Here is a 21,556-nt window from a genome sequence, read left to right as displayed (position 1 = left end):
TATGGTACTATGAGCCCTTTAAGATACAACGGAGCCTGACCAATAAGAGCTTTGTAGGTAAGGAGAAGGCAGTGCAGTTAACCCAGTTAGCCAGTGCAAAGAAGCTTATATAGGAGAAATATGCTATCTTGGATTTGTTTTGGTCAGTACACGAGATGCAGCATTTTGGACCAATTGGAGACTCTTAACAGACTTATTGGAGCAGCCCGATAATAAGGAGTTGCAGAAGTCGAACCTAGAAGTAACAAATGCATTGCTTTCTGAGACACAATGTTCCTAATTTTTTGCAATATTACGCAGGTGAAGTGCTTATAAATACTGTGAAACTATCAAATGTCTCAAACTAAAGAGGAATACACACAGCCTGTATTCAAAAACTGCGCCTTTAAACGAGCCGTCAGGACTTCTGTACGGTTGTGATGTCATAACTATACTATATAGATAGAAAGTGTCACTACTGTGTTGTTACAGTCATTCTCCAGCTGCAATGATGCAGAATGCAAATGTGAATACCTTGAAATGCAGAACAATAAGAGCAGACTGGGTTTTTTCAAGGGGGGGGGGTGTCTTAAAGAGACTTGCGCTAAAAGGGGGCGTTTCTCACAAAGGGTGAATACAGGTATTCGCCTGCAAACATGCATTTGATATGAGGCTGGAAATGTGATGCATTCTACAAACCCACATATTGTTATATTGTAAGCATAGCAACAATATTATTCCATATATTTCAGAAGTAAAAATATTAATAATTTTAAGGAAAAAACATATATAATGCCAGTAAACTGCCTCACACTTAACATTAAATCCAAGTAGTGGCAATAAGTGTTTAAATGTAACACAAAGTCCTGCTTGCTCCTGATATAAACACTCCATGTTGTGGAGAACTAATGGTTTTATTGCCATACATCCATAAAATGTTGTTTTGGAATATCAGCCTAGTAAACAACCTCTCTCCAGAGGGCCACCCCTGACTTCCCTCTGAGTTTCAATGAACTCTGGTAATCTTGCTCCATTGCCCTTTTCCAAAGACAAACTATTCTCCCGTTTCATCCCCTCCCCCCTTCTCCCCCCTAATACCCATGGGTTGGGTAGAGTCGGGCTGGCCAACAAGGTTTCTATTTTTGTCAGCCCTCCTGTTCAAGCTGTTGGTTCAGGCTCAGGATGAATTGCCTTGGTGACGATGTAAACAGACACTCATTCACATGGCCTGCTTGGTCACATCTACCATGACAGGGTAGGGACGGGGACTGAAGTGGGCCGCATGTTTGTCTCATCCATGAACACGGATACATACATTTAATTTTACATTAAACTTACTTAAACATTTACATTGCAGGGATTAAACAAACTGATTTAAAGAGTAAATTATATTCAGTTCCCGGATGTGCTGCACTTGCTTATGTCTCAGATTTGATTTCAGTTTCTTGGATCACACTAGATTCATACATTTCATACAAGTATATTACATCACTAGTTTAATATGTGTAGCTTCTGTTGACGAGGTGTGTAGCAAAGGACTGCATGGCAGTTTTAAAGTGTAGAATATTAAAAGAAACACTAACTTTTGAATTGAGAGCAAACCTTGGCATTTCTCACTATACACTGATTGACTTAAACGAAGAATCCACGTAGTTGTCTCAGTCTCGAAGTTGGGATAAAGCTTATTATTCCTTTGCTTTTAGTTGTGGAATCTCTGATATGCCTCCAAGGGCAGTCTCAGATCAGTATTTAACAGCTGCTGCCAGGCTATTGCTTAATGTGTCACCAGTAACAGTACCGTTCAGCAACATGTTTTCCATGCATAAATTTGTTCTAGGTGTAAATATAGCTTAGTGTGTATATGTCAAAGGTCAGGTCCTTGTTTCTCAGGGGCACCGCTGGTCTGTAACTCTGTCTGTTGTTATAGACTAATGCACATACTCGTTGTGTAAGCTTTAATCACATGTTGCTACACAATCCGGTATAACCTTGCAGAACAGAGACCGTTTCCTTTTGAGTTACACTATCTGTGACAGCTGTCAAGCTGCTAGTATGCTGCTATGTTCATACTGTATTCATGTAATGTCATGTTAGATGGATGAACTTAGATGGTGTTTCACAACCCTGTCTGCCCTAATGGTACATAGCATATGATAGTTTTTTAAAGATTAACTAGCCAACAGTATGTAACATAGCTCCACCTCACACAGATTTTCTTGATATTTCTTCCGCCACTGGCATTTAAATGCATGCACTCCCAGTTAAGCATATACTGCATATGCATGTTTCAAAGTGTGTGCATTTGTGCTTCAGACCTTCTGTGAGCTGTCACTGCCCACCAAAAAAGAGCAGAGGCACTAACACTGAGTAAAAGTTTGACATGTGCAGAGAGGCACCAGAGCCATACCCCTTTCTCGTCATAACAGAAGCTGAGAACTACCACTATCACACAGATATCGGCACATCTTACAATTACACAAACATAGCCTATTACTGGGATAACCGAGATATCTGTCAAGCACTTCACAGTTCACAGTTGTTGTAAGCTTTCCTTTAAATGAAAACTTTGCCTTTCCCAATATTTGTACCGTTGTTATATTGATAAACCTCTTAAGATAAAAATGTCAGTATTGCCTCTTCACAGAATTTTTTGGTTGAAAAAAATCAGTTTAAATGCATATTTTTGTGTAAATCAGGTAATTTAAGTGCTACCCATATGCTGAATTTATATTGGAGGGCTCTTTTCTGAGTGGCATGATGATTAAATCTCCCAAAAACTAAAATAAAACAAAGACATTGGCAACAGTTAAACAACTCACTACCTGCTCACTATAGTGCAACAAGTATAGACTAGGACTAGTCTGACATCTGCTGGAAGAAACCAGTAATGCACCTTAGCCAAGCAGGTGCATTTGGTGAATAAAAACACAATGATGTAGTTAAATAAAACAGCTCCAAAATACGTGTTGATATGCAATGATGTCATATAAAATATAACACACTAGTAGCGTGTTAAGCGCTGCTACGTTTCCATTAGCTCATGAAATCAAAAATCAAATTCCGAAGGCGAAAGCAATAAGGTCACTAATTAATGATTAACGTTTATTAGTCACCCATCCTCTCTCCTCGTAATTATCTCGTCATCGACTTGGTAATGTAGGCCCTATTCAATCTTTTATCTAGTCAGATGATCAGGAGTCATTGGTTTTTCCCTCACGTCCCACCATGCGTCGCACTGGTCATCGCTCCGTCGTTTGATTGGACGCTTCGAGCAGCGGACCGTCGCATCAACCAATCCGAGCTTTTGTTGCCTTCCCCCTGCTGAACCCTGTTAATGACGTCACGTCCCGCAAACGCGATACGCACTCGGGTGTCTGGACAGAAGAGGGTCGCACATTGCGGTAAAATACTGTAGTGAACTCTGAAGACGGAAGGAGTTCCTCTCTACACACAGAAATTGCTGTTGTTTACAGACCTGGATACTACTTATTAAGGTAGGTGGTCCACAACATGCCGTTAACGGTTATTTTTGTGTGTTCGTGAGCCTAGTTATCATTGAGTTAAGTGGGCTGGATCTGGACCGTGTGGGTTGTGGCCTGCAGGTGCCACTTCTATTCGGCCTGTGTTGATAGCTTATTTCCCAAATATTGATAACCTACTGTGGGCGTAATTAATACATATACTACTACAATACGGATATCAGTAGACCAATAATAGTTAAAAAAAAAGCTAATATGGTCATATTTGGCTCATAAGAAACTAGCTTAATAGCCAAATTGATAGTACGCAGCTAACGTTAAATGTCACTTGAGTGTGCAGCAACAAAGACTCAGGTTGCTGATGTATTTGTTGTTGTATCAGGTTGTCGTGACTTGGCTCAGTATGTGCTACCGTGTGTGTGTTTGTGGGTGAGAAAGTGGTTCTGGTTCTTCATAATGAGGTCCAATGGGGTGTTTTCTTCCCGTAACCTGCTGTGCATCCCGGCCTCTTGGTCAAACGTCTTAAACGAGTCTAAACAAAAGCAGCTCCACTTCTGCTGTGTGTTAGCACAGTCTCAGTTTAACGAGGCTCTTTATGTAGGCCTGTATGTAGGGATACAAGCTAATCATTATTTGTGCTGATGTGCAATACTTACTAGGAAATACTAACGTAAGATGGCATACATCTATCCAGACAATTCACCATTTTGTCTTTATTCAAACAATGCACTACTGTTTTCTCTACAAATGACAACAAATGAATGAAATGAAAGTTTAACTGATATAATTCCGTTCTTGTTTTAACTGCTATATAGAAAAGGAACCATGGTAATTAAATTCCCCTAGTATCCCGTTGGATTACTTGTTAGGCCTATTTACTGTAAATTGGTTTAACGGCTGATGCTACTAGCCCTGAACTGGTTTACAAAGTTAAGATGTATTTGATAAGATTTTGTCCCTTCTTTAGTCAACAGAGGTATTGTTTTGATTAAGGTTAACACACATTAGTGAACTGACTGTTTACTCCTTTGTCAATATATTCCATTGTTAGAGGGGTTTAATGGATTCAGAGACGTTTGTCCATGTGTGTTTCTCTACATGATATCAACCCCATGATTCTGTTGTGGAAACATTGCCTGAGCTTACTCACTTACTCCTGCAGTCAAACAGGGGAAAACAAATGACAAACATGCAAATTAACATACACTAAACACCCACACAAGCCTTCATAGGAAAGACGAGACTTGTAAATCACTTCTCACTATGACTTGATCTTATACCAAAGACTGGCGCAGGTTTATATGGGTACAATAAAGACAAGACGACCTACAAGTTCAGATTACTGATTATTAGTAAGGTCCCTTTGAAAGAGGCCCCTTTTCAGCCTTTAGCCAGTAATGTAACACTCTCTAGTGAAAAATGACTCGGGTGGAACAAAGATCCCACAGCCATCAAAGCTTCCCTGTCAACAGGGAGAGAGGGAGCTCTGATAATTGTGTTTTTTTTACTACTCCTCGGCGTCCTCATCGCCTCAAGGTACAACAAAAACAAACCATCAGGGATCATTGTGTTCCTCCCGGAGCATGGTAACCATAGTTACAGAGGCTTTGCCATCTGTCAATAGCTTTAAGAACAAATTCAGGTGGTGAAATGTCAGGGCATCTTTGGAAAGCACTGCACAGAGATGCTTATTGCTTATGTTAAAGCAGAATGTTGTAGTTGTGACTAAGTACAACGTTAACAGTATTTCTTCTGTTTCCTCCAGGGTCCATTTAGTTTTACAATTTTGAGAAATTAGTATGAAATATACTCATTATCTTTTTGTTAGGTATATCACAACCTAAGAGCCATCCTTAATATTATTACTAGAGCCCGAACGATATGGGATTTTTTAGACCGATACCAACTTTATATGGGAAGATTTCAATTCAATTCAATTTTCCCTTTATTACAATGTCCCTGATAACCAATACTATTTATATACGGTATATAATCTATCTATGTTGTTTGTTAACTAATTTTGCACCAATATGACTCAGAAAGCTGATTTCTTAAACAAAAAACCTGCATCTTTATTCAGAACAATTCTAAAAAAATAAACAATAAAACAAAGGTTAAATAAAAATAAAATAAATATTTAAATAAAGAATCTAAAAATGAAAGAAAAAAATTATGTATGTTCAGTATCACTCCTCAGTCAGTTGCTGACCATTTAAATTGAACAAAAATAGCTATATGACACCCTTTCAACTCAAGCATTGTTTTCTAGTTTATATGTTCATGTTGGCACATATCAGAAAATATATATGCAGACACCAATAGATACTCATGTCTGTGATTGGCAAATAATCGGTCCATATAGGTATTTTGAACACAATTTGAACCAAATAAATACAGTGTTGTTTTTTCTAATACAGAAAAAGGCATTGGCAACCAGTTTTGTGTAAACCAGTGTGATAAATGCCTCTTGACAAAATTCACTTTGCAGCTACTGCATTGCTTTATTTTAGGCAGAAGATTGGATGTGGAAGGATAAGCTTAGCAGAAAGGAGTTGGAGTGCTATTTAGATGTTTATAGTGTACATACACAACGTGACAGAGGTATTCTGGGAGGCCTAGCAGAGATGCTGTTTTCCATCTAGCCCACTCTCCTTTGTTATGACTGTTCTACATGAACAAATCTAGTGATGAAGGCAAGCATGAGGGTTGTGATGGACCTGGACCTGCCTTATCAGAAGCCATTAGTGGCAGGTTGGGAAATAGTCCACCTCCTTTTCACAAGGTTTAGAATGAATCTAACAACCTTTAGACACAAAGTTGATCGCTGACATTTATTGTACTTTCCAAACAGCCTATTATAAGAGTTCCTCGATAGGCAACGCCATTGAAATGAATTGTCAATCTCCCGTGTTATGTTCATGTCACACCGTACACAGAAACTATGAATGTGTGATGTTGATAATTTGGCACGTCACCTTTCATGATTTTGTTCTTCTAAGTAAAGAGGAACCTAGTGTGAAGATACAAACAGCACAGGCCTATTTGGTCACTGCAATCTCTTTCTCACTCACTCTCCCAAGGTGTGTTTGATTAGCCCCACCCTGCACACCGGGGAGCTGACTCATCCTTTGTAAAGTCTGTTTGTTAGCAGTAAGACAAATGTGCTTATCTCTGGTAGAACTGACGTGGGTTGTGATTAACCAGACATCCTTAACAAGTGAAAAAAAACAATATCCTGTACTTGTCTTTCTGCATGGTTGTGGGAACTGTGGCTGTTTACCATATGAGACAGGACTCTGAGGGATTAATTGACTAATGTGACTCTCGAGGCTGAATAACAAATAGACACACACTCTCCACAGTCCATACAATTACCACACACATCGTTTTGATCATGAAATACAAGTTTCATGATTAAGTTTCATTCGCATAAAGATAACTGCAAACTATGTAATTTAGGCTTCACAGTATATAACCCCAGTATACTATTATTTTTGTCAAAGTAGGAACATGAATATGTATAGCATACTGTATGCAGCATAATTCAACTCTACATGTAAAGAAGTGTCTTAATATACACTTATACTGTATATGAGGGTATTTCAAGTATGAAGTAAATAGGACAATGTGCAGTAATGTTCTCTCTTACTATAGACAGTTCCTCCTACACACCTGTCCACAAGTTATTGAAGGTTATTTAATTGTACAGTATCTATAGATCTGCATAAAAGCAGAAAAACAAGTTGTTCTAGTTTCTAATACAAGACCTCCGCTGTTCACTGTAGTGTTTACTTGAGACTAATTAAAATGATAAAAGTTCCATTCTTTACATCATCACTCCTTTTTTCTTGTTGTTCAGGTGATTTTTCAACCTAAAAAATGAATTTTGAGCAGCCCCCTCCATATCCAGGCAGTGGCCCCACTGCTCCAGGCTACCCAGCGCAGGGCCCACCTCCACAAGGCTACCCACCTCCACAAGGCTACCCACCTCAGGGTTATCCTGTGAATATGGAGCAGCCTAATCCTTCTTACCCTAACTACCCCGCTGGACCAGTAGGCCCTGGAGGTCCTTATCCTGCCCCAGGACAGCCTCCTTATGGGTATCCTGGACAACCACAACCACAGTTTGGCTGGCAGGGTGGGCCTCCTCCTGGACAAATGTATGGGGAAGCCCCCAAAAACACAGGTGAGTGGTAACACACGACAGAGACTGGTGCAAATGTGTATGGCATTCATAATAGTGTCAGATCAGAATGATTGGAAGAACACTGGTGATACAAGAAGTGCTATCCTGAGGGACATGTGTTGATAGGTAATAGATGAGTCAAAGAATTGTGAAAGGGTTAGCATTCTTTAATCCGGGTTTTTCAAAAGGTAGCGTCAGGTTGCCAAAATCAGGGTTTCCATTATGAAGACACAAAAAGTAGAAGAGGCTCAAATACTTTGCCTTTCACTAATATGTTCACCTTTTCAACTTTTGTATCTAGAATGAATAGATTTTTTTTTTTTAGAATCAACGGACCAGCAAGAAGAGGCGAGCTAATCTGCTAGCATGTTTAAGAATGGCTCATCACTAATAGCAATGCAAGTTATTAGTGTCATCTAAAAGACCTGACCACACAGACCTTTTGATTTGTTTGATCATTATTTTATTTAAAAATGTTGCAGGAGACACATTTTAGTAGGAACTGATTACTGAAAATGCCATTTATATTTCCGTAATGGATGACATCAACCACATCCATGAAGGGAAGGGGACATTGCCCCACCAATTTACACCCCTGGCCTGATTTGGCGTTCATTTGGAACATGTAAAAAAAAATAAATAAAATTATTATTAAACAAACCATAACAAATAAAGTGAACAGATACAGACATATCAAACTCTCATACCACAAAACAAATACGTGTTCAAAAAGGAGTAGGAAGAGGTTTTCACTTATCTGGTTTTACCCTTTCTTCTATAAGAATTAAATCAGAGTAATACAACTCAAACAATTAAATTAGCTGGCAAGCTGGAACCATATGCTCAGTTTACTACACATTTTTTTAATTGATAAAAAAAATATAGTACATGCCCAGTCTGTTGATTAATTATTTCAGATGAGATAGGATTTCTTTATTGTCCGCACTCAGCACATTGTCCTCTGCATTAACCCATCTAATATACTAGGAGCAGTGGGCAGCTGCTACGCCCAGGGACCAACTCTAGTTCTTTTGCCAGTCATGGTCACTGACAGCAGCACTAACTAAATATGTATGAAACAGCGAGGACTCCAGGGGATTGAGCCACTGTGTTTATTTATTGGTGAATTAATCATTTCAGTGACTTTGACAGCAAAAAGGCAAAACAGGTCTGCATGTAGAGTAAGCAATTAATGATTTAAAAGTGTGAAGTCAAGCCGGGTCTAAGATAAAAGGTGTGTCAGTGCAGTAGCACCTCCCAACGGAGCATCCAGAACTGAGTGTAGCACACGCTGTGAAACGAAAAGCACACGTCATGGATTCAAAACGAATATGCAAAGCTTCCACAGAGCACAGTTAGCACCATCTTTATGTATTAAAGTGAGTGTTGAGGTGTTACTGCTCGTGTAAATGACTTAAGATAAACCTCTCCTGGCTGACAAAATGAGTGTTCTGCTATCAAGAGTCTTGCTCCGACTTATCTTGATAGAGACATTCATTTTTTTAGCATGGCCAATCATTAACAGGTTTTATTATTATCAGAGTCCATTGGTCTGCTAGCTTCACTTAATCTCTTGACCAGGAGCCGGTCACCTTGGAAACACATTCACCTATGTCACGACTCACTGCACCTGGTTGTTAAATGCTCCCTCCACATAAATGATTAATCACAAACACAAGGAAGAGGGAGTGGTTTCATTCAGGCCAGTTGTTTGACTGGTTTTGTGTGTGTGGTTGTGGAAAAGATAGTAAACTTCACGTATGGAGTAACATAATCCTTTCACATGGCTTATTTAGATGGATTAACTGAAAGTGACAACCTCCATGTGAAGTAAAGGGAAACGCCTCGTTGGGGCAGAAATGTCAAGAGATTTTGATATGTTTAATGAAACCTCAAAGCATTGCTAATGTTACTCAACTGTAACGCTGTCTGATCATGGCTCTGGGCTGCTGTGGTGCCATGGTGATGTGCCTCCCATGATGAATGTAATTAGAGGAAAATCATAGCAGCCATGGCCACACTTGAGCTCACAGCTGAAGACTTGATGGTGAATTATAGCTGGTTTCATGCAATTTGAGAGAAGGAATCACTAATTGCTTCTTCATTTTTTTAAATGATTTTTTTCCCCTTCTTCTCTCCCTAACCCTGTCAACCCTTTTCTTTCCTCCTGTGCTCTCCTCTCTCTCTTTTTTGTTCTTTCGTTAAGTGTACGTGGTGGAGGACAGGAGAAGAGACGACACAGGAGACACGTGCCTGACAGCCTGCTGGACAGCTCTGTGTTGCTGCTGTCTCTGGGACATGCTGACATAACTACTCCCTAACTGTTCACCCCCGTTTCACCCTTGCAACCCATATCTGTGCCTCGAGCTCCATCACCCTCTTCCTCCCCCATATGCCTTAAACCACGCAGTCCATTTAAACCACCCCTCTATTCCCTCTACAAGTCTTTTGCTCGTCTATAAATAAAAGCCTCGATCCCATATGGAAGTCTCTGTTCTGGAGCCACTTACTCTACCTTGATGTGAATCCTTCAGCACTGACTGACTGACTGACTGACTGACCTTGTCCAGGGGCTACTCTGTAGCAGCTTGTAACTGAGCTTCTAAACATTACCTGAATTTCAGGCTCCTCGCTGTAATCGTATACCTACACACAACAGGGGTACACACTAAGGTCGATACACATTCACACACATACAGTATACTTGGATCTCAGGCGCATCTAGTGTGAGACTCTTTGGCACTTTATGACGATTACCTCTGTAAGATACTACTCCTGCCTGCCCTGTCCACCATCTCCAACACTCCCTAACCTCCTTAACCCCTTCAACTGTGCTGCTTCCCATTGCCAAGGGCAACCCCTTACCCTGGACCCCCTCAAAGGCCACCAAGACCCCGGCTGTTAATTAGCCACAGGGCGCTCTTAAGAAGCTGATGCTTGACATGTACCCTTTCATTTGCACAGAAGCTGTTTTTTGCCGACGTTTGTCTTCAGGTGGAATCATGACAGGAAGTGGAATGCATTTTTAAAGATGACAGTGATTTATGTTAGCTTTCTGTTCACAGCAGAAGGCCACAATGTTTTTTTTTCATGGTGATCTTGATATGAAAAAAAAAATTCCAATGTTATTTTTATTACATACCTTGGAGATAAAAACTCAAAATCTGAAAAAAAAAAAAAACAACAACTTGAGATTGCTCAACAGAAGAAACCAAATGACCTGTCAGATGCCTTTTTGCTTTGGATGAGAAACTTGCATTAAAACAATTTATTCCCACTGATTGGAAGGCTTTGTCATTTGTGTATATTTGGGGGATCGCAGTATGTTTGTGTGAATGGGGGAGGTTAAAGGAAAATATAGATCAGTATACTGTAGCCGGCGGGGCTTGGCAGGATCTATTCATCTATTTATAACACAGTTGCTAGTGCAGGATGTTGGTTGCAACATGGTTGCCTGCTTGACACATTAACAGTACTTCATGAGGCTAAACAACTGGAGAGACTGTTGTCACAAATCTTTCAAGTTATGTGTCATGACTTCCTGATGAACAGTATTTTAGAGGCAGTGGTGGAAAGTATCCAAGTACATTTACTCCACCAGCACTATTTATAGTAGGTATTTGTACTTTACTTGAGTACCTCTATTTTATGCTCCTTATACGATTCAGAAGGGAATATTATACTTTTTACGCCATTACATTTACAGTTACTAGTTTCTTTTTAGATTAAGATATTACGTACGAAACAAAAGCTCAGTGCAGAGAATATGAGGATTTTATAGATTAAAATACCCAACATGGAGAAATGAAACATAAAAGTACTGCTTAGATGTTAACACTGACGGGTCATTCTGCATAATGAGTACTTTAATTTCAGATACTTTTAAGTACTTTTTGTTGCAGATAAAAAAATACATAAGTAAAACTAGAGGACAACATTTAACTGATAGTGCCACATTTCCCTAATCTGAGGCTTTAGGTAAGTTTTAGCCTTTAGCTCACTGGGTAGAGCCTCGAGTGCGTGGCCCATGTAGCCTCAGGCCTTGGCAGCAGCCGAGGTTTGAATCCGACTTGCGGCCCTTGGTGTCGTGTCATCCCGTTTCTCCCCCCTTTCTTCTCTCTCTTCAGTTCTCTGCTCTGAAAAAAGGGAATAAAAGCCCTAAAAAATAAAATAAAAAATATGCTCCCCTCATGTCGATGTGATATTTCATTTTCTGTAGACAAAATGTAATCCTGTTTTCACTTATTATGTTGTGTTGAGTGAAAATGTGAGTAAAAACAAATTATTTTAGCTTAAGGCTGCAACATAACAATGAAAAATAAAGGGGTTTGAATACTTTCTGAATACATGCGGCCATTGGATCCATTGTTATTATAAAATATTGATCACAGACACTCACTTCTTCTAACACTGTTGAAGGGTGATGAGGCATCTCAAATTCAATAGAGTAAAATGATCCCAGGAAAAAAACATTTATCTGTGAGCACTTCAGAAAACAGGCGTAATTGTAATGACACATCAGAATCGATTGAACAGCCATTGTCGAGAATATTGGCCCCTATGTATGTTGTTAACAGAGGTGGTAGTTACGTGGTTGTTTCCTGGTTTGCCGTTGTAATTTATATATTTACTTATTTAAAGAATGTAGGAGCAAAAAAATACTATTCTTTTTTTTCTCTTGGTGATCTATTTTCCAAGTCTGATTTAAATTGTTTTCTCTCTAGGTGAAAAAAAGTTTCCTTCAATATAAGTTTTCTTTTCCATCTGTAAAAACAGGTAAAAATTAAGTGAACCCCCCAAAAATCCAACTGCCAAAACGTTTCACTTGTTTTCAGAGATAAAAAAAACCCCAAACAATTAATACACTTGCCAGAATGTCATTTCCCCCCATCTGTTTTCACAGAAAAAAACACAAATGATCCTGACAGATATAAAAAATAATCTGCCAAATATGTTTTTCCCAGAGGATAAAAAAACAATTATCCTGGCAAAACTTTCCCCCCATCTGTTCTTAAGTCATAAACACATGAGAGAAAACAATTATGAGCAGACTTAGAAAATAAATAAATAAAAAGCCTTTCTTACCACTCGGGGCATACGTACCATTCAGCGAGGTTGATGCACAGTTAACATCAATGGAGCTTTTTCAAATATAGGCTACAAAAACAACAACCTAAAGATTGCTTTGAAATGCAACTAATGTTAATATGTTCATATATGTCATTGAAGTCTGGTGGAAGTTCCTACTGTAAAAAGAACATCAATTGTCTTCAAACACAAAATGAGACGAAAGTGAACTACACGCTGCTCAGTTGAAGTAAACAATTATGTTTTATTGATAAGGTTCTCAGAAGAGTCTCGTTTCAGTGAATGTATAGGAATCATCCTTCGATAATACTGATTTGGTACATTATGACATCCAGCACGAGTCTCTTCACAGTGAGAGGGATCCATTACTGCTACTGCTGTTGGGATCTAGGACAGAAATATCTCTGCTTCCAGACAAAAAAACAGTCAAAAACAACAAACTGGGGATTGATATTGTAGATATGGAATATTAGAGTGCCACAAAACTCTAGAGTAGTAAGACCAGCTAAAGATTTTGCACATTACAAGCCACTTCCTCTTAGAAATATAAAACTTGATATTCTGGACAATATTCTACTGTGCTGCATAAAGGTAGATCTATACACTGTACATCGAAATATAGTTCGAAAAAACAGATTTCACAGTTTTAAAGACTTTATTTAAAGTATAAACCGCTTTTTTTTTTAAACACTTTATTACATAAATTATTATTTTTGAGAGTGACTATTATTTGCCCTGGCAGCAAACTGAAATTAATACAAAAACAAAATGAACATTTCTTACATATTTTACAAAAGAAAATAAACTCATCCATTAATGTTCATTTGGAATAGAACTGGTGACTCATTCATGATTGTCATATAGTACTAAGAATAAATAAATAAAAAAGAATAAAATAAATACTAACTTAGCATGTTTTTTTCTGGACTCTGTGAGTGGTGTGTTTGATCGTTCTGTACAGAAGTGCCTTGGTGAAAGTCTCACAATTCTACCGCGACTGAAACGTACAAAACTACGGCATCTACAATATACGCAACATCCTGAAATTTAGTGTGGTCGGACACATATTTAGGAATATGATTCTTCACCCCATTCTAAAATAAACAATGCTGTGTGATACCACTGTCCACAAATATAGCCATCACTTTTTTTTACTTTATTTTTTAAAAAAAGTTTATTTTCCAGTCCATTAACAGCTTGGGTTTGTTCAAGGATGCCGTTAGCTTGTGTGTTGCTTGGTTGGATGTGCGCCGCCTCAGCAGCAGAGGACTGATCTGTGGTGGACAATGGGAGGCCTGAGACAGGGAGACGACTCATAGTATTGGACGACCTTTAACATTGCCTTGTCTGTCGCTGTTTATGATGTCCTCCGTTGATGTGTAGTTGTAATGGCTGCACTCTGGAGTGGCTTTGTCTCCACTTTGGTCCCTGTGCCTTCAGTGTCTATTAGAGACAGAAAAGCATTCACCCCAGAAGCCAGCGCAGTACAACTCCACTGTGTGTTCAGTAGCTGTCATGGCCGCTCTCAGTGTGACCCAAAAAATAGGGGCGAAAATATCACTATCTTTTTTAAAAAGGGGAATCTTCTTATTCATTAAGCAACAGTTCTCAAAGTTCTTCAGTGCTTTATCAGTTGTTCAAAGTTTTTTCAAAAAAAAAAAAAAGAAGAAAGAACCGTTTGACTTAACTTTAAATTTTTTTTGCCTGTGGCAGTAAAATCAACAATAATATGTTTTCTGATAAGTCATTCTTTTCAAAAGTCCCTGCAGCGTTCCATGTGTAACCCCGTGTGTTGGTTAATTCTCCATCGGTTTTAAGAGGAGAAGGGTTGAGGAGGCTGGGTAGGAAAAAGGAACAGGATCTAAAGAAGTGTAAGTAGGGAGAGAGGGTGGAGTTCAGGTAGGCTGTTACCTCTTCCCCATTTCATTCTGTCTGAGGAACTGGATGTTGTTGCTGCTGTCAGCCAGTTCTGGATACTGCTCCACAGGCAGTACATAGTAGCCATCGTAGCCTTGTACTCTACCCGTCGTTAAGAGCTGCTGTCGCTCCCCCTCCGTCCAGAGGCGACTGCCTCCCTTCCCATCCCTGGCCCTCTGCTGTTCCTTGGCCCAGGCCCCAGCCAAAGCTCTCTGTCTGGCCATCTCCAACAGTCTTACCTTCTCTTCATCCACCACGTCCACAGCAAGCCCGTACCTAACACTCAGTACTAACGACGGTACTGCAAACTCCACAGTCACTCCTCTCCTCGAGCGGCCACTCACCGTCACATTGATACCGCTCTCAAGTGACTTGCGCCCGTTGGTAAGCCCCAGGGCCAATAGGTCGCTGTCAGCAGAGCCAACTTTCACAAAGTAGTGACAGTCCTTCCCGTCCTGTGTATAATGAGTGCCTTCAAGGTACTGGGCGCCATTGAGCACCAGTGCTACTTTACGGCTGTCGTCACTGGCCAAAGCTGACACACCAGACACCACTCTGCCTTCCTTTAGAGCCAGCATTACTCCTCTGCCTATTATGGGAGTGCTTGTGCCAAACCAGTGACCGGGCTTGTCCTTGCGTCTTCTGCGTTCCTTGTTGAGAAGACGACCCTCCAGGGCCATGAAGGCCTGGTTGTGACGCTCTGCTGCCTGCTGCACACCAGTGATGAGCTACATGAGAAAAAGAAGAAAGCTTTTTAATTTTGTTGAAAGATAGGGTAATGTAATAAGACAAATTACATATTGCTTTGAAAGACACTAGTGTCTGTCTTAAAGGTCCTACATTAGGCTGTTTTTCAGGTTCATTGTATTTTGTGTTTCTACCAGAACACGTGTAAATGCTTTAATGTAAAAAGCCACAAGATATTCTTTTTCTAAAACTGTCTGTGTGAATATACCAGTATTCACTCTGTCTGAAATGCTCTATTTTAGCGCCTGTCTCTTTAAGACCCCCTCCGGAAAAAGTCCAGTCTGCTCTGATTGGTCTGCATTTCCGGGTCTTCTGCATTCTATATTTCAAGAATGTAGACTACTACACTGTATATTATAATTATAGTAATTATTATTATAATAACATATTGTATGACTTGTTGCTGCTCATGTGGGAATTGTTGGGTCTCTGTAAAATCATGAATAGGTTAAAGAGTGTGGTCTAGACCTACTCTATATGTTATAGTGTCTTGAGATAACGTTTGTTATGATTTGGTACTATAGATAAAATTGAATTGAATTGAATCTGTGCTCTCAGTGTCTCTGCATCATCATTGTAGCCGGGGAATGACTAAATGCACTGTTACGACACTTTCTACCTATATATAGTATATAGAGTGTTTTGACACTTTCATAGTATTATTTAGACCTGCTTGATAATAAAAAAAATGGAAATCCCATTTCATACTGTACACTATGGGACCTTTAATACGTACAGCTAAATCCCCATCATGGAGTTAATATTGGCTTTGATTCTGTTGATGGCAACATTTTATCTTCAGCAAAGCGCTCCATACCTGTCCGTTCTCACAGTGCTGGGTGGCATGCAGCTCGTATGGCGGCTCCACAAAGTAGAGTGAGTGTCGAGGGAACCCTGGGATTATGTTACTGAGCTGGAAGCCAAACATCACGAGCCAGCTCTTCACATCTACAGCAGACAGGAGGAAAAGTAATTAGCTCAATGACAAAGTTAAACACGTTTGCAAATCAACCATTTTTTATCATTAAAAAAGTGAAAGCGTGTATGCTTGTGAGACTCATCTGGTGTCTCATATGCAAAGCTATCAGCCTCTGTGCCATCTGCAGTACAATGTTACTTACATAAACTATGTTTTCCATAACAATGTGTTACTTCTGCACAAAAGTCATATCAGAGACACTGTTAGGACATACGCTGAGCTTGTTCTGGAGGAGATGTGATTAAACTGATATGACCTTATCCACTGTCTGACCATTACAGTGTGGGTTTTACCTGACTATTCTACTGTATCCATATTACATTCTTGAAAAAAGGGTGGTTTTTAACACCATGGGGAAATGGACAGCTTCGAATAAAACTCCAGCCACTTACAAGGCAAAAATATGGCCCTAATTATGTAAAAATATTCATGCAACAGAATTCAACATGTGCATGACATTAATACATTTAATTCCTCTACCTGTGACATAATTTTTGACATCCAGCATGTCACTGAGGGGGTTGTTGTTCTTGAACATGTACAAATTAAATGGAGAGGGATCCTTCCCGATCTTGGGCCAGATGCTGTAGTCGGGGGAAGTCCATCGGCCGGCCAAAACATCGTAGTCCCGCTGGGTGAAGTGGACCAGCTTAGTCAAGGGGTCGTAGAGACCTCCGTGGAAACCGACCACTAGCTGAAACTCTGGGTTAGAGTCCAGGTATACTTCTCCGTAGGCTGTGTACTGCACCTAGGTGACATAAGCAGAGTCAGTTTACTGTCTGCAAATGGTTTTTACCGCATTTTTTTCTAACAGTAATTGTAAATAAAGTGAGATTAAAACTTTGTGTATTACCTGTTTGATCATTTGCCCATTGCTGCTGAAGACAGCCAGTGGTGTGCCAGTGTTGTCAGAAGCTATATAGTATTCTTCTCCACTGCTAACCTCCATGGCGAACAAATGTCCCTAATCATGAGACAGTCAGAACATTTTTATTATTATTTAGGATTAGGTTGTATTGCTTTAACAATCATATTTATCAGTATTCATATTTTCAAAAAAAGATGAATCAATTACTTTTATGTAAATGCGCAACTATGTCCAGCGAAGCTTACCTGCAGGTCATAGTAGAGCGAAGAAATTTCTGAGCTGGAGTGATTGAAAATGTGTGTGATCCTGGTTGGGTGGTTGAGGTCAGCATAGAAGAACTGAAGGTGCTGTCCGAGGCTGTTCCTCGTGGACACCCTGCGGCCCAGCCCGTCGTAGTGATACACAACGCTCCAGGCGTTGGGGCCTCGATTGTAGGCCCTCAGTAGCTGACCTTTGGAGTTATAGTCAAAAATGTCTGAACCACGCTGGCTGAGGTAGCCGTCTTCATCCAGGCGGTACTGGACATCTCCCAGGCGTGTGATGCGGTCTCTGAGGTCATAGCGGAGTGGCAAGATGCGGGCACTGTTCCCAGGATTCAGCAGATGGAGGTTACCGTTCAGGTCATAGCTGTAGCGCCAGGTGGACCAGTCGTTCACCTGAATAAAACAAGGAAGTTGGTAAATGGAGTGTAACGTTAATGATAGATTACATTTTAGTCATATTAGGTGTCATGAACACTAAAAGGTCCCATATTATGCAAATTTTCAGGTTCATACTTTTGTTTATTTTTTGTATATTATTTTATAATAATATTATAATATAATAATATTTTATTTCTACTAAAGCACGTTTACATGCTTTAATGTGCCAAAAACACATTTTATTTCTTATACCGTCTGTCTGAATATACCTGTATTCGCCCTCAGCCAATATTCACCTACAGCCAGGGAATGACTGTAACGTCACTGTAACCTATATATATATATCTGGTATAGTTGTGACATCACAACCATACAGAAGTCCTGACGGCTCGTTTAAAGACAGTTTCTGAATACAGGATGTGTGCATTTCACTGTGGAAGAGCGTTTTATACCTTCATAGTAATTATATAGCACCTTGACCTGCTTTATGTTAAAAAAAGTCATGACAATCTCACTTTTTACAATACTGAAAGATAAGACAGTACCCAACTCTCTCCAAAAGAATATTCACCTTGACACCACTGAGCTGTCCATCTCCATCATAATCATAGCGGTACTGAGTGGTGTTGGCGTAGGGCCCAATTTTGAGTTCTCTCTTCACCACCCGTCCCATGCTGTCATACTGCACCGTCATCCAGTACATAAGCGAACGGAAGATCTCGTACTGGACCTCCTTGATGCGACCGTGGGTGTCGAAATGCTTGCTCAGCGTCATAACGGCAGTTGTGATGATCTGATTAATGTCGTAGTAAATGACGCCAAACTTTCCAAAGTGCTCCACCTGTAGGTAGAAAGGTTTAGAGAAAAGGTCAGTCAAAGTGACAGCAAAAGGACAAAGTTCATTGACAAAGTTTGTACGTCAGAACAACATTTCTGCACCTTTCCAGAGATCTCATCGTATCGGTAGAGGTCAACGGGCAGCGGCGTCTCACTGATGACAGGCTTCATGCTGGCGATACGGAAGCTGTTGTCATGGTAGGTGTAGTCAAACCTTGCGTTGACCATTCCCTCCTCACTGAAGCGGTAGATTTGCTTGTCGATGAGCGGACCCATTTTGCGATAGCGGATTGTGCATGAGAAACCCCCACTCTGCAGGTTGACCATCTTCAGCACACCAGCTGTCTCGTCGTAGCCGAAAGTGACGGCAGTGCTATCGTACACGATCTCTGACAGCTTTGCCAGCTTTCCGTACTTGTAGAGGACACGGCGGCCGGTGCCCAGGTAATGCGTGGCCTGAGGTCTGCCGTCCTCGCTGAAGTCGTGGATGATGGAGGCGTTGCTCTCTGGGGGGTTGTAGGTATTGCGTATGTATCCGACAGACACATGTGTGAACATGGTGTGACGGGCCACACTTGGCATAGTGACAGCTGTGACCCGACCTGAGGCATCAAACTCAAAGACGTACTGTCTCTGGCTCTGCAGCAGCAGCACCATGGACTGGAGGCAGAGAGAGAGAGAGAAAGCACAATCCGGATTAATATAATAGCATTATCAATGGATGACTTGCCTCCTGTGAAATAGCACCAGCAGTAATTTGCTCTCAGCTGACAAATTTGAATCTTCATAACCATGAAAGTGATGTATTACTTCACTCAATTTTGCAATCCAAATTGCTGTTCGTTCTTGCAATTGCCCTGGAAAGATATGATACTTAGATGACAATGTTAAAGATAAATGTGCTTACTTTGTCTAGGTAGCTGTAGCTCCACACCTTCCCGTCCACGAAAGAACGAGACAGGATGCGTCCCTGCGGGTCAAATTCAGTCCTCTCACTCATGCTCCCCCTCTGCAGCCCGACAAGCTGTCCAGTGGTAGAATACGACACATTGACCACTGCCAAGCTGCTGCTGGGCAACCACATAGCTGGTCGGCCCTGAGCGTCATACATGATGCGCAACGTGAACTTTCGATGGTCATCGTAAATCTTCTCTGTGCGTGTGTTACGGTCAAAGTCAATAGAGAGAAGATTGCGGCCGTGAGCCTATAGAAAAGGGAAAAAAGGAACGGTTAATCTCAGGAAATGTTATTTTCAAACAAGGCTGTCACCGACACATGAAAAAAAAAAGCCAACTCACTCTAAGTTTCCTCCCAAACACAGTGACCCTGCCCTTGGTCTGCTCCTTGCGCAGACGCCATTCAATCGAGTTGAGGCCATTGTCAGTGGGCAGGGTGATGTTCCTGCGACCAATCGTAGGGCTGACAGAGCCTGCCAGGATGTGGGGCTCTGTATGAAAGCTAATGCCCATACCATTGGCGTACATCACTCTCAGGGTCCCATTGTTGCACAGCTGGTAACTGTTCCTAACCTGGTCTGTGGGGGAGACAGACAGTTATACTATGGACAAGGAAAGCAGAACAGTTGACAGAACATCCATGTTGTAAACGAAGCAGTTATGCCAAGGAAATTACATTTAAACGGGTTTCGATATATAACATTTGTGTGTATAGGCTGCTCGGCCTAAAAAATGGAAGGGGACATAGCCCGCAGTCCATAAAATATTTATGGACCCGATTCCTCTTTGTACAAACTAAGATAAAAATAAAAATATGCCGAATGCAAATAATCAGGCTAAATAAACTCTCTCTACAATCTCCCTATCTTTTCAGTTTAATGACTCACTCACAAACACAAGAATGGAAACAGATAAGCCCATGCCTTATGCTGAGGCAACATTTTCCCTCAGATGTCTGAAAACAGGCATCATGATCCCAATGATGTGATTGAAAGTAAGATAAAATTGTTTTCAGCACAGAAATATCTGGCAGATACGGAAGAGGGAGCTTTTTTTTATTTCATTTACAAAAGGTTAGGGGATCAGATGGTGTCTCCCTTTGAAGCCCTGCTATAAATGACAGTAATCCATAAGGCCAATTTGTAATAAAGCTCCAGGCACATTTTAACAATGCCTCAAACAGACAAGTGAAGCTTTTTTCCATTGACTTGGCAGCAAAAGCCTTTAGATGAATCTTCTCTGCTCTCTCTGTCTGAACGACCTCGTAATAAAACAGAAGCGAGGGAGAGGGAGAACTGAGAGCTTGAGGGCCAACGAGAATTCACTGTGCAGGAGTTAATGAAGAGAGCGAGAAAGAGCGGAAAGAGAGGGAGATGGTTAAGTGAGTATGTCAGCAGAGAGCCGTGCTGAAACCCACACAGTGCGGCGGAAACCTTAAATGACTTACAGCACTGTGAACAACCCTCCCTTTTTCCTTCCGCATCGCAGGTGGATCGCTGAATACATCTACAACTTATTCTCTCTGAGGCCTTGAGATTTATACAGCCAGCAGTCTGCATTCACACTTCTGCCATGCCAGTGGTCAAGGAAAGGGAGGAAATTATTCTCTTTTCTGTTTCCAAACAGACCAAATAAGCTCAGGGATCATGGGAACAGGTTGAGAGCTGTTTGTATGTCAGTGAGTGTGTGTGCGTGTGTGTGTGTTAGAAGAAAGCTTGAGGGATGAGGAGGATTCACTCTGCATGAGTTAATGAATTTTGCTGTGATGATATTCAAAAGCAGAATGATCCCAGTTGGGATTAACAACTATGTATTGGTAATTTTACTCCATGAGAGGGAGCGAGAGAGGGCTGGTTATGTGGCACGGCTCCAGGAAGAT

The 21,556-nt window shown here is 40.7% G+C and overlaps 2 protein-coding genes across 2 annotated transcripts in view; one reads left to right on the top strand and one right to left on the bottom strand.

The window, feature by feature from the left end:
* Positions 1-3,353: 3,353 nt before the first annotated feature.
* LOC310948023 (cysteine-rich and transmembrane domain-containing protein 1) lies at positions 3,354-10,921 on the top strand. The gene is made up of 3 exons (XM_083915024.1): positions 3,354-3,473; positions 7,318-7,644; positions 9,851-10,921. Exons 2-3 carry the CDS (start codon positions 7,338-7,340, stop codon positions 9,952-9,954), a joined length of 411 nt encoding a protein of 136 aa, XP_083771150.1. The 5' UTR covers positions 3,354-3,473; positions 7,318-7,337; the 3' UTR covers positions 9,955-10,921.
* A 3,718-nt stretch (positions 10,922-14,639) lies between these two features.
* tenm2a (teneurin transmembrane protein 2a) overlaps positions 14,640-21,556 on the bottom strand; it is a gene marked incomplete at both ends in the record, with an annotated part of 168,389 nt that continues 161,472 nt past the window's right edge. The window contains 9 exon segments of the mRNA XM_083915704.1: positions 14,640-15,377; positions 16,214-16,344; positions 16,856-17,123; positions 17,229-17,339; positions 17,489-17,899; positions 18,456-18,725; positions 18,824-19,381; positions 19,629-19,925; positions 20,020-20,255. Coding sequence (XP_083771830.1) covers positions 14,640-15,377; positions 16,214-16,344; positions 16,856-17,123; positions 17,229-17,339; positions 17,489-17,899; positions 18,456-18,725; positions 18,824-19,381; positions 19,629-19,925; positions 20,020-20,255 — 3,020 coding nt within the window.

Source organism: Echiichthys vipera (assembly GCF_963691815.1).
Source record: "Echiichthys vipera genome assembly, chromosome: 6".
In the NCBI taxonomy this organism is placed as follows: Eukaryota; Metazoa; Chordata; class Actinopteri; order Perciformes; family Trachinidae; genus Echiichthys; species Echiichthys vipera.
Note: the sequence above shows the minus strand (reverse complement) of the source record. Positions and strands in the feature narration are given on the sequence as shown.

Bases quoted from the DNA above. Each gene is read 5' to 3' on its own strand.
- LOC310948023 (XM_083915024.1), top strand. From the start codon at position 7,338: ATGAATTTTGAGCAGCCCCCTCCATATCCAGGCAGTGGCCCCACTGCT. The intron at 7,645-9,850 runs GTGAGTGGTAAC...TCTTTCGTTAAG, and splicing joins GGAAGCCCCCAAAAACACAG to TGTACGTGGTGGAGGACAGG.